This window comes from Callorhinus ursinus, unplaced genomic scaffold (genome assembly GCF_003265705.2).
Source record: "Callorhinus ursinus isolate GAN/ISIS: 27379988/994484 unplaced genomic scaffold, GSC_fseal_2.0 scaffold33, whole genome shotgun sequence".
In the NCBI taxonomy this organism is placed as follows: Eukaryota; Metazoa; Chordata; class Mammalia; order Carnivora; family Otariidae; genus Callorhinus; species Callorhinus ursinus.
In genome coordinates this window covers 2,817,321-2,830,175 of record NW_027397095.1, presented here as the reverse complement: position 1 = coordinate 2,830,175, position 12,855 = coordinate 2,817,321, and the positions used below count along the sequence as shown (strand labels likewise).

The 12,855-nt window shown below is 43.4% G+C and overlaps 1 protein-coding gene across 1 annotated transcript in view; it reads right to left on the bottom strand.

The window, feature by feature from the left end:
* FRMD7 (FERM domain containing 7) overlaps positions 1-12,855 on the bottom strand; it is a 47,707-nt gene that overhangs the window by 9,825 nt on the left and 25,027 nt on the right. Inside the window, exons 2-5 of the mRNA XM_073879089.1 lie at positions 12,222-12,326; positions 11,386-11,428; positions 8,513-8,591; positions 5,788-5,885 (exon numbers count right to left, since the gene is read on the bottom strand). Coding sequence (XP_073735190.1) covers positions 5,788-5,885; positions 8,513-8,591; positions 11,386-11,428; positions 12,222-12,326 — 325 coding nt within the window. The remainder of the gene's footprint in view (positions 1-5,787; positions 5,886-8,512; positions 8,592-11,385; positions 11,429-12,221; positions 12,327-12,855) is intronic.

Sequence of the window (12,855 nt, the reverse complement as noted above, 5' to 3'; positions counted from 1 at the left end):
ACAAGCTTTTTTTAAAAAGGCCAAATCAATGGCTTTTTAATTTATTTTTTGCCAAAATTGATAAACATACACATCTCATTAAAACACAGTCAGGCCCATATGATTTCACTGATTAATTCTATCAAATATTCAAAGAAGATATGAAGACCAATTCTTCACAAACTCTTCCAGAAAATAGAAGACACATTTACCAATTCATTCTATGAGGCCAGTATTACTCTGATACCCAAACCAGACAAAGTCATCACAAGGAAACTACAGATCAATGTACCTCATGAATACAGAGGCAAAAATCCTCAACAAAATACTAGTAAACTGAATCCAGAAACATAAAAAAAAAAAGGATTATACATCATGACCTAGTGGGATTTATCCCAGGATTGCAATATCAGTTCAACTTGTGAAGATTAATTAATGTGATATACTATGTCAGTAGAATAAGGGACAACAAAATACATTATCATTTCAAAATGATGCAGAAAAGCTTTGGAAAACATCCAACACCATTTCATGATTAAAAAAAAAAAAAAAAAAAACCATGCAGGGATACCTGGGTGGCTCAGTCAGTTAAGTGTCTGACTTTTGATTTCAGCTCAGGTCATGATTTCAGGGTCATGAGGTCGAGCCCCGCATCCAGCTCCACACGGGGCGTGGAGCCTGTTTAAGATTCTCTCTTTCTCTCTGCCCCTCACCCAGCCCCTGCTCTCTCTCTCTTTCAAAAAAAAAATTACAATAATAAAAAAGTTTTTAAAATCCAAGAAACAAGGAATAGAAGGGAACTTCTTCAACCTGATAAAGTTTATCTATGAAAAACCTACAGCTAACATCATAATCATACTAAATGGTGAGAAACGGAATGTTTTCTCCTATGACCAGAAACAAGACAAGGACGTCTGTTCTTGCCTCTTCTATCCACCATTGTACTGGTGGTTCTAGCCGGTGCAATTAATCAACAAGAAAAAATATCAATAATTTGCACTGAAAAGGAAGAGATAAAACTGTCTTTACTTGTAGTCAACCTGGTCGTGTGTGTGGAAAATCCTGGGGAATCCACACAAAACTCCTAGAATATAGGAGTTCATCAAGGTAGCAAAATAGAAGATCAATATACAAAAAGTACTTGCATTTGCATACACTAGCAGTGAGCAATCCAAAAATGAAACTAAGAAAGTTCCATTTACAATAGCATCTAAAAAAATAAAATGCTCAGGAATAAATTTAACAAAAAGAAGTATAAGGCTTGTATACTGATGATTACAAAACATTGCTGAGAGAATTTTTTAATCTCTCTATAAATGGAGAGACATTTGGGGATCATGTATTATAAGATTCAATTTTGTTAAGCTGGTAATTTTGCCAAAATTGATCTATAAAGTCAATGCAATTCCCACCACTTTTTAAAATATAAATTGATAGATGATCTTAAAACTTATGTCGAAATGCATTGGATGCAAAATAGCCAAAACAATTTAGAAAAAGAAGAATGAAGTTGGAAGATATACACTTTCCTATTTCAAAACTTAATACAAAGCTACAATAAATAAGACAGTGTAATAATGACATAAGGACATATAGATCAATGGAACATAGTTAAGAATCCAGAAATAAACCCTTACATTAATGGTCAATTGGGTTTTTTATAAAGACGCCAAGACAATTCAATGGGGGAAATGATAGTCTTTTCAACAAATGGGGAAAATGGACAACCACATGAAAAAAAAAATGAAGTCGGATCCCTACTTCACAACATACACCATACAAGCAGACAAAAAAAAAAAAAAAAAAACACTCAAAATGTCGTATATCTAAATCTAAGAGGCAAACCTACAAAGGCTCTGGAAGAAAACAGGAGAAAATCTTTGTGCCCTTAGGTTAGGCAGAGTTCTTAGGTACACCAAAAGCACGATCCACTAAAACATATTGAGAAAGGGGAATTCTGCCAAAATTAAAAACTGTTCCACTCCAAAAGCCAGGATTAAGAAACGGAAAGTCAGGCCACCAAGCTGGAGGAAAATTTTTCAAATTACATATCTCATAAATGATTTTTAATCAGAATATATAAAAAATCTGGCTGGTTTAGTTGGAAGAGCATGTGACTCTTGATCTCAGGGTCGTGAGTTTGAGCCCCACGTAGAGACCACTTTAAAAAATAAATGAATAAAATTTTAAAAAGGATATATAAAAATCTCTTAAAATTCAGTAAGAAGACAATCCATTTTAAAATGGGCAAAAGATCTGAAAGGCATTTTGCCAACAAAAACATAGGGACTGTTAATAAACAGATGAGAAGGTGCTCCACATCATTACTCACTAGGAGAATGTGAATTATAATTGCAATAGGATATCTCTTCATATCCACTAGAATGGCCACAACCAAAAAAAAAAAAAAATAGATAATACCAACTATTGGTGAAGATGTGGAGAGATTAGAAATGTGATACGTTTCTGGTTTTATTGTTACAATTTGGAAAACAGTTTGGCAGTTTCTTAACATTTTCAACATAAATTTACCTGAAGATGAGGCAATTACCGTCTTAGGAATCTATTCAAGAGATAATGAGAATGTGTCCAAACAAAGACTTGTACATGAATGTTCATAACATTATTCCTATTAGCTAAGCTGGAAACAATCCAAATGTCCACAGTCAAGTATAGAGATGAACAATATGGGGCATGTCCATAAAATAGAACACTACTCAGCAAAAGAAAGGAAGAAGCCGTTGCGATTCATGCTAGAACATGCATGAATTTCAAAAATCTTAGGCTGAGTGAAACAAAGCCACATAGATGCAAAAGACCACATATTTTATCATTCTGACTGAAATGTCTAGAAAGGGCAAAATCCATAGAAACAGAAAGTAAATTAGTGGTTACTGGGGCTGAGTGCGGGAACAGGGAGTCACTGCAGATGGGCACGAGAGGTCTCTCGGTGTGATGGGAATGTTCTAAAACTGGATTGTGGTAATGGTTGTGCAATTTTGTAAATTTACTAAAAACTGTTGAGTTGTAGTCTTTAAAAGGGTGAATTTTATGATAAGTAAATTATACCTCAACAGAGCTGTTTTTGCTCCCTCGCGCGCATGCTCTCTCTCTCTCTCTCCCAATAAATAAAATCTTAAAAAAAATAAGACACACGCACACACACATCAACCCTACTACTTATTAAGCGCAAGACCCTGACCCTATGTTGACCCTAGGAAAACACAAGAATGCATAAGACTGCTGGTTTTTCACTCCATGCAAGACTATGACAATCTAGGAGGAGACCTACAAAACACAAATGAGTAAATATCAGCAGTCAAAGAAGGTAGCAAATGTTCTGAGCATCTTCACTGTTACCAGGGGCCCAGAGTACCATCACCTCTTTCTACTGCAGTGGTCTCTTCTCTGGTCTCCCCACTTCCCCCATTCCCTCGGAAGGTTTTCACCCTGGCAGCAACATGTTCCCATTAAAACCTAATTCAGATCATCTCATTCCTCTGCTTAACATGCATCAGTGGTTTCCCATCTCATGTGGAGTAATGTTCTAGGTCGTTAATAGGCTTCTAAGGCCCTCCACGATGACTCTCCCCCACCCCCCAGCTCCACCAGCCACAGAGCCTGCTTAAATGTTTCTTGAACACTCCTGGCACACTCCCACCTCAGGCCCTTTGCACAGGATGTTCTCTCTGTCTGGAACAACCTTCCAGCCGATTTCTGCAAGGCTTGCCCCTCTCACCTCCTCCAAGTCTTTGTTCACGTGTCACGTTCACAATGAAGCCTACCCTGACTACCTTATTGAAAAAGTCAGTACCCACCCCCAGGATTCCCCATCTTCCTTCCATATGTGATTTTCTCTGATGCACTTACCACTTTCTAACATACATGACATATTTCCTTATTTCGGTTATTGTCTGATTGTCCTCCACTGCCAAAATATGAGCTCCATGAGAGCAAGGCTTTGTGTCTGTTCACTTCACTGCCGTGTTCCCCGCGCCTATAACAGTACCTGCCATGTGGTAGGTGCTCAATAAGTTTTTGTTGAATGAATGACAAAGAAGTTACTAAGAGCGTTCATAAAAAGGATGTGTAAGAGAGACTTAGGCAGATGAGGCCAGCATGTGGAGATTCTTGAGTGCCTAGGACATAAATATCGGACGAATGAATAAATGAGCAAACGAATGAGCCGCCTGCGGATGTTCTGCACACTGCCTTAGCATCCAGTGACATGCACTGTGAGGAGTGGGACTCATTGAAACTTTAGATTTTTCCCTATGGAAAGAACTCGTATTGACAAAATATCCTCTAGAAAAACTGAAGCCCTCTGTGCTATGCCTCAAATGGCCACTAGGGAATGCCCAAATCCATAATGCTCAGCTATTAAAAATGAAATTGGGCTCCCCAACAGCCTCTTGTGGCTGTTGGGGAGCCCAAGTCATTAACAGGCTGATAATGAAAAAGGATAAGTCTCCCAACATTGTTTTGTCTATCCGCCTTACCCCGTGCCTCCCACGGGCCAAGCATTCAAAGCCCATCAGTGTGACACGTAGTTTTCTGCCACCTCTCCTAAACAGACCCTATGCTTGAGCTGTACCTGAGCTGCGTCTCTGCCCATCACATGTGCCCCTTTAAGGTCCAGCACAAAAGCCACCTCCTCCAGAAGCCTTTCCTGATTACCATTGCTCCCACTGTCCACTGCATTCCTGATATCCTGGGGCTATTGTCACCTGTCCCAGGCAGGCATCCCTCGGTAAACACTGATTTAGATACTGTCTCTATCTATCCAAGCACTTCATTCTGGTGTTCCCAGTGAAATCAGAAGGCTACCAGCTCTGGCCTGTCAGGAAGGTCAGGGACAGAGGTCAACGCCAAACTCGTGAAACAAGCCAAAAAATGACATTATGATCCTGCAAAAGTGGTAAAGAACAGCCTATTCTTGGAAGGCCTCTCTAGGAGAGATAGAGTCCACCGGCCATAGGAGACGAAATACTATCTCCAGCTGCTTCGACCCCGGCCTTAGGGGTGCAGGAGAAGCCTGGCCTGCCCAGCTTCACCCCCTCCCAAGCAGGCCCCCACCGTTCCCCGGGTCTCCTTGTCCCTGCCTTCATTATTCAGCCCTAGTCCAACTACTTGGCTGCCAGCAAATGGGGAACTCTAATAGACGCCTGGGGCCTTTTTCCCTTTTAGCGTCTTTCACCTGCTGTCCTCTGTGCTTTGTTCTCCAGACTCATGATAAAGAGCAACGCAAAAATCCCATCAAACATGACAATGTGCTGCAGAAAGCACATACCAGAAATGCATCCTGGGGCAAGCAGAGAGAGTGGAGCTTGCCTGGCAAAATCCATGCCGGGACAGATTAGTCCAACCCAGCTCCAGGACAGCAAGCCCCAGGCCGGGGGGGTAGGGGGGGGTTGGGGGGGTGGGGGGGTGGGGGGGTGGAGGAAGTTACACCATGATAGCAAGAAAATCGGCATTTACTTTTAATCTATGCAACCACTCTGTGAGAAGGTACTCTTCTTGTCACTATCCTAAAGACTAGGCACCTGAGGCACAGACAGGTGAGGGGACTTCACCCAAGCCTGTAACAGCTAGAACATAGCAGGGACTGGATTTGGAATCCAAAGCTGAGTGACGATAATGTCCAGCCTCTTTCTACTGGCCCATGCGGATTCCGTACACCTTTTGCAGGCTTTCTCTCCTCCAAAAGTCCTAACACAGGATGGGCACAGGAGGGGGGTGGGGTGCTCCGCTCCTTTGCTCGGTTCTCTATCTGCCTGACAGGTCCCAAAGCCGACGTTTGCTACTTACATTGTAGGATGTGAGATACCATCAACGCTGTGCAGTTCTCACTGCATGGAAGCCTTCCTAGAGCCAAATCCTTCTTTATTTGAAGAGTAAAAAGATACCTGAAAAGAAGTTGGGGAAAAATCTCTTGAGAAAGAAACAGGAACAAGAGAGAATCATTTCCTTTCTCCCAGATCCAAGATGTTTCAAGAAAGAAACGGCACCCCCAGACAGTGAGATGTCTTTTTGGGATTGTGACTAATGCATAGGCTTTGCTTCAGCCCCAAACCAGCCCCAGACCACAGCTCGGCTGCGGCAGCATTTTGGCAGGCCTCACAGCCATTAGGAATCACCCCGGCTAAATCCTCCTGCCAACTTGAGGGAGTTGGCCAATCATCCTCTTGTGGCTTCTGCCACGTAGCAAAGCCACATACATACCCAGCCGGAGAGAAAGGGAGATTCAGCAAGACCAAGCCCGCTCGGGCCGCTGTTTACCAAATGCTCTCAAGCACTCCCTATCAAAACAACTTAGGTTGGTGGGGCAGGAACAATCACCCTCATTTTACAATTATAGAAAGGCAGAGCTACGTGATTTTGGCAAGGTCATTTTGCCCGAAGATAGTGAAACTGTGGCCAGATGTCAGGTCACGCACTGAACTGAGGCTTCCTCCTATCCAAAAGATTGTGTTGCAGAAATCAGGGACGTGAGGCCATGTTTCACCCGAACCACCTTCTCCGTATCACCAGAGCCCGGCCCAGCTCTTGGCACAGAGCAGGCAGGAAATTCCTATGTTCTGAATGGAGTGAAGCCACACTGCCCTTTTGCCCACGGAAGGTTCGCCAGGGACCCAGAAAGTGCAGGTAGGTATCAGAGCTTTGCCCAAGCGAATTCTATCATTGACTGCTTTCTTCCGTGGTCCAAAATTGGTTCCAATATTTTATTTTATACACTCAAACATTCATGGAGTATCTACTGTGGGCATTTCCCAATATAAGATGTGCCTTTCTAAATAACGTTTTATCTGGACTTTTTTAATTTAAATCAATTAAGCCTTGAAGGCAATGTAGTAAATCAAAATTAATTGCAGGTGATAGATAAAAATCTAGATTAGAAAAAACAGGTAAAATTAGTAGGTGATTATTCAATTTATAAATGCACTCTTCATTATAAACCTTCAAATTATGAGCTCCCCTAACGGGCTAGAAATGACTCAATTAGAAAATTTATATTTGCATACCACTCTCAGAAACTCATGGATTGGTCCCAAACAAGGCATCCTTGTGAAGTTAACTATGGTTAAGTATCTTCAACGGAGGAAAAAATAAAGGAAGTCTAAACTTTGCCATTGCCTGCTTTTAAATATAGATGTAAATGAGAATAATAGGCCCCGAGTGCTAAAGGGAAAGAGAATCTCATTTTGCTCCTAGCAAGCAAGAAAGGAAACTTCTTGTCATTTGACACGTTCCTTGCTATTAAGAGGGCAGCTGCCTGCTACAAATACCAAATCCTCGCTCTGAACAGCTGATGAATCATTTATCATCGCATTGATTTTCTCATTCTCTTTTTTTTTGGCGGCGGGGGGAGAAAGTTTATCTCCATTAAAATTGGTCATAATGTGAGACTCAACTGAAATGGGTTAGCGAGTGCAAACCGATAGATACCAAGATATCGGGTTATCTGGGAAAGTGGCCTACAACTCACAAATGTGGAGAGAGGGGGCGAGCCAGTGACAGACTTGTGAAAAGTGACGTCTGCGGAGCCCCTTCAGCAAACAAGGCCCCCTGTACAAAAGGGGCAAAGAAGAACTGGACTTGTTATGATGGGGAAGGCCCGGCCAAGTCACTCTAGCTCCCGGGACCGTTTCCTCCTCTGTAGACCAGGAGGGCTGGGCTAGATGATCGCCTATATCCCTTGTAGGGTAAGATTCTAGAGTCTAGCAAGCACATTCAGGTTTGGAGGAGTGTTAGGTTGACAATGCATTTTTGGAGAAGTAGGTTTACGTTTTGATTTTGAAGGGCGTTGTATATAAGTATAAATATACTTTTTAAAAAATGTTTTATACTGGAGACTTTTTAACTTTTTTATTTTTATGAGTGTAAAATATTTTACCTATCTAAAATTATGAATAATGTATAATTATAAATGGTTGTTAAAATTATATAAAATTATGAATAATTTATAATTTTTAAAGAATTATAATAAAATTATCAATGATTTATATTATACATGATAAATAATTTATTTAAATCATTCTTTAGACTTTTTATTTTTTTACTTTTTAAATTTTTTATAAGTAGACGTCATCATCACTCTCTACCTATGGGATGCACACACACACACACACACACACACACACACAAACACACGCGCGCGCCCGGTTTTCAATATCCACAGAAATTAGCTGGTATCACATTTGTGCCATCAAGCAGTCCTCTGGTTAGAACACAGATGCGATGAAGGCAAGCGCTCTTACTGTGGTAGCAATTAATGGCAGAACCCCCACGCGGGCACCCAGGCTGGCTGCCCTGCTAGATGCCACCCTTCCTTCTCCCTGAGGTCCCCACCCTTTGGAAGATTAACACTTTGGGGACCAGCCAGGCCCATCTTCTCTCCAGCTCCTCACCATCTCCCGGAGAGTGACTGAGAGCCAAGCTTTCCAAAGAAGGCAAGAAGCCCATTCTCTGATAAATGGAGAGTAATGATTCTTAAGTAATACCATGCAGCAGACACACAGGGAAGTTACCCTACCTTGTAAGCTCTTCTCGAAGATGTCCCGGGTCCACTGGGAAAAATTTCACCATAAATTTGAAAACAACCTCCTTAGGATCTTAAAACACAATATCTCCATAAGTTTTATTTAAATGTCCATCACAACAGTTCCAGGTCTTTCCACACACACACACACACACACACACACACACACACACACACACACACACTTCCCCCTGTCCTCTCTCCCCCTCTCCCCATCACTCCCTCCCTCAGACTTTTCTTTTAAATTTCAATTTTTCACATTTCTAAGATGGTGCTATCTCTGGATTGTGTCTTTATGTGGATAGCAATAGGGAAAGTTCTCCTGCCCCCGTCTACCCTCTCTCCCTCTGAGTTTCTTTTTGTAAAGCTGTGCCTCTTTCTGGGCCCTACTGGGTCCTCTAAGAGGTGTCCCATTTAAAAAATAGATACCACTTGCCACTTGGGATTCTGCATTCCTGGCTGAGAGAAGAGCCCAGCTTTAGAAGCAGGTGATTATCATCTGGCATCAAGCATCTCAGAAGGGGAACTAGAAGTGGATGGACTGCTGCTTCTTTGTTGCTTAAAATCTGCTTTAAGAAAACACATCTACTTGCCTTCACTCCTATTCGCATTTGAAAAGAAGAAAAGAAACTCTTTGCATCAAAAAGCAAACGCATCGGTGCACCATTAGCAGCATGCGTTCAGCAAATATTTGTCAAGTGCCTATTCTAGGCCAAGCATTGTCCTAGGCGAGTACCGGGAATGGAAGGGCAAGCCCTCATAGCCGGGTAGAAGAGGCAGCCCCGTAGACGGCTGCGAGCACCGAGTACCGAGCACCGAGTACCCGGCAAGCCCGAGAGGGAGGACAGAGGGCTCCGGTTAGATGGGAACTGTAGATAAACAACGATAACGCAAGGACATCCTTACACGGAGAAAATCTTTCTTTCTTAATTTGAAATTCCGGTTTAGGTGGATATCTTTTCTTTTCTCGGAGAGCCCTACGCCTGAAGGGAGTTGGCCACAGTCAGGAGAGGTAGGAATACGAAGGGGTCAGTGGCAGCGGGCCGGCTAGACAGGCAGGGGCGCTTGGCCGAGCGGGCTTACGAGTTCGGACTCCATTCTAAGGGCAACAAGGAGCCGCGGAAGCACGTGACGCCGGAGCGTGAGGTGGTCACCTTTGTATTTTCAGTAGCTCCCCTCGGAAGTAAGGTAGAGGACGGATTGAGGAATCAGGGAGGAAGCCATGGGACTAATGTGACAGACGATTAAAATGCGGTGGGAGGGGGCGCCTGGGTGGCTCAGTCGGTTAGGCGTCTGCCTTCCGCTCAGGTCGTGATCCCGGGGTCTCGGGATCGAACCCCGCATCGGGCTCCCTGCTCGGCGGGGAGCCTGCTTCTCCCTCTCCCCCTGCTGCTCCCCCCTGCTTGTGCTCTCTCTGTCTCTCTCAAATAAGTAAAGTCTTTTAAAAAAAATAATAATAAATAAAATGCGGTGGGAGCAGACAGAACCAACACGGAGAGGGCCGGTAGAGCGAAGAGACACCCTAGGACGGCGTTTCTCAAAGTGTGACCGAACTCCCCCTGCATTCAGAAACACCTGTGGAATTTGTTTAACATGCAGGTTGCCTGCCCCCCAAACCCGGGAATGAGGCCCGGGAATCTGCATTTGAACAAGTGATCCTAACACACACTGCAATTTCAGAACCGCCACACTAGGTGGTGAAATACGGGGTGGGGGTGGGGGAGATTTCGTGCATAGCAGGCACTCGAATGTGAACTGAAACAAATGGACAAAGTCTGTGGCATGATAAAACTAAAACATCTTCAGGCAGAGGGTGAATGGCATTGAAGATTGACCTTATAAGTAACAAGGTCAGGTTGCCTAAGATGGGCCAGTTGGGCACTTAGAGTATTTTAAGTTAAGGAGCTCAGTGGGTTAAGTGTCTGTCTTTGGCTCAGGTCCTGTTCTTGGCGTACTGGGATGGAGCCCCTAGTCCGGCTCCCTGCTCAGTGGGAAATCTGCTTGCCCCTTCTGCTTTGCTCCCCTCTACTTCTCATTCTCTCTCTCTCTCTCTCTCTCAAATAAATAAAATCTTTTTTAAAAAGATCGTTTTGAATTAAAAGCAATCAAAACCCAGTCAATTCAGGAAATGCTCTTTACCTCCCCCTCCACTGGTTAAACTTAGATTGGAAAGGAGAGCCTGTACCAGGAAGAGAGCTATCACCTTAGATAACTACATTCTAATATGAACTAGGTGTGGTAGACAGGGAGGGACCTCCCGAGGCCTGTTTGATCAAAGTCCTCTGTCCCATTGTTTCTGAGTGGGTCCCAGCCAACATTTGTTTACCAAACATTTACTTTTTCTTCTTCCTGTGAATTGCTTTCTTTCCTTTTGAAGTGCCAGACCCCTACCCCCTTCTTTGTTCAGGATGACACACTGGCCTCACTTTGTCTGACTGTCTTGGTAATTTCCATGTCTGTGTGGCCTCCCCATACGTACGAGATTAAATTTGAATTTCCCCTGTTCATCTGTCTCGTGTCAATTTGATTCTTAGTCCTGCTAGAAGGACCTTGAAGGGCAGAGGAAATTCTTCCTTCCCCGGGGGACATCAAGGATGCTCCAAGGCTTGAGCCAATCCCCAGAGAGCTGTCACTACCCGAGTTCTTCCAATCTACCCAAAGATCCAGCAGCATGATTTTTTTTTCATCTTGGGCAAAATTAAAATGATTTTTTTAATTGCTACACTCACTGACCCTGTGAAGGATTAAAATAATGCCCCAAAGCCCTTTTTCTCCCCTTATATTTGGTGAGGAATAGCGCGGTGTCGCTGAAATGTTTTCAAGTTGTAACTGGGAATTAGATCCCTTCAGTGATTTCCCATACTTACTTTTTACTTGCTTTGTGATGGGCTTCAGCAGTTCCAACCAGACCTGTGATAACATTAATGAAAAAAATGGGTAGGACATGGCATTGAGTGCGGCTTTTTTTTTTTTTTGGTAACAGATAAAAGTCAACACAAAATAAACAAATACCAAGACTATTTAGACCCCCTTCTAAAGATAGATAGAAACAGCAGTGTCAAAGAGATGACGTACCTACACCACACTCAATCAACCCCCTTGTATTTTTCCAGTGACAGTGAACGTTGTTGATCTATAAACTCTTTGCTGTTGACATTTGAATCACTGCTCCCCTGCCTAAGTAGGGTGACAAAGGTGTCACATCCAAGGCTCATTAGTTACTACAAAGACTAATGAAGGCATTTGGCTCTGCATTTGAATCCTACAGCCCCCAAATGCCACCTTAATAGATCTAATGAGCCTTTCTGGGAAGGTGCCAGATAACAGATATGCCAATGCAGGACACAGAGAATGTTGGGAGCTGAGAGAGGGGGAAAAAAGAGCCCCCTGAATCCCCATTGGTGAGGTTAAGAGTCTTCATTGTGGAGGCTGAGGTCCAGCCTCTGGGAAATCAGAACGGATAAAGCAGAGGTTGCTGTTCTCGGGGTGACAGAAGAGGAGCAGAGGGGAGAAGAGTTTGTTCAGTAAACTGAGGTGATTTTAGATAGGCAAGGAGGGAAACTTGTTATTAAATCCAGGCATCTTGCAAGGGTTTGAACGCATTTTCCTTTCTCAGTCAGGTTTGAGCCCTACGTCCCCAGCCACAAACTGCATTTTAGAGGTAATTGTAGACACAAAGAACCCTATAATGAAACCAACTTACATTATTTCCAGAATGGCTACAGAATTCTAATCCGAAATACTCCTTTTCAGCAAGATTTAGGTGGCTGCAACTCAGGTTAAACAGCGCCTTCCCGGATGACTTTTGCTAAACAAAACAGAGAGAGCACAGCAGAGTTTGCATTCCTAACCTGATACTGTCAGGCAGTGCGGAAGGAAGGGTAGGAGCCCCCTCCAACTCTCTGCAAACACTGTTTCTTGTAAGCACCGTTTAGAGGTCCTGCATCCCCTCAGAGGACGATGTTTTACAGATAAATACATGCATCTACCTGTAGATTGTTTTAGGCGCCCCCCTCCCCCTCAGAAAAGCCTCAGACTCATGACAAACCCTCTTGGAAAAAGAGAGCCTTGCACTCAACTATGGCAAGATTTGCAAATCTACCCTTTCAATGGAATTCTTTAATCAATTCATCCCACAGGCAATTTGAATGATTTCCCCCAAACTGACAGATAGTTTAATCAAGATGCAAATCTGACCTGCTTAAAACCCCTTCTGTGGCTCCCCTCAGGATAAAGTCTATACTCTGGCTCAGGAGGCTGGGCCCTCTCTGCTTCGCGTGGCCGTGCCTGCCCCTCCATCCTCTTCTCTCGCCCCTGCTCCTCGCTGGCATTTTCCT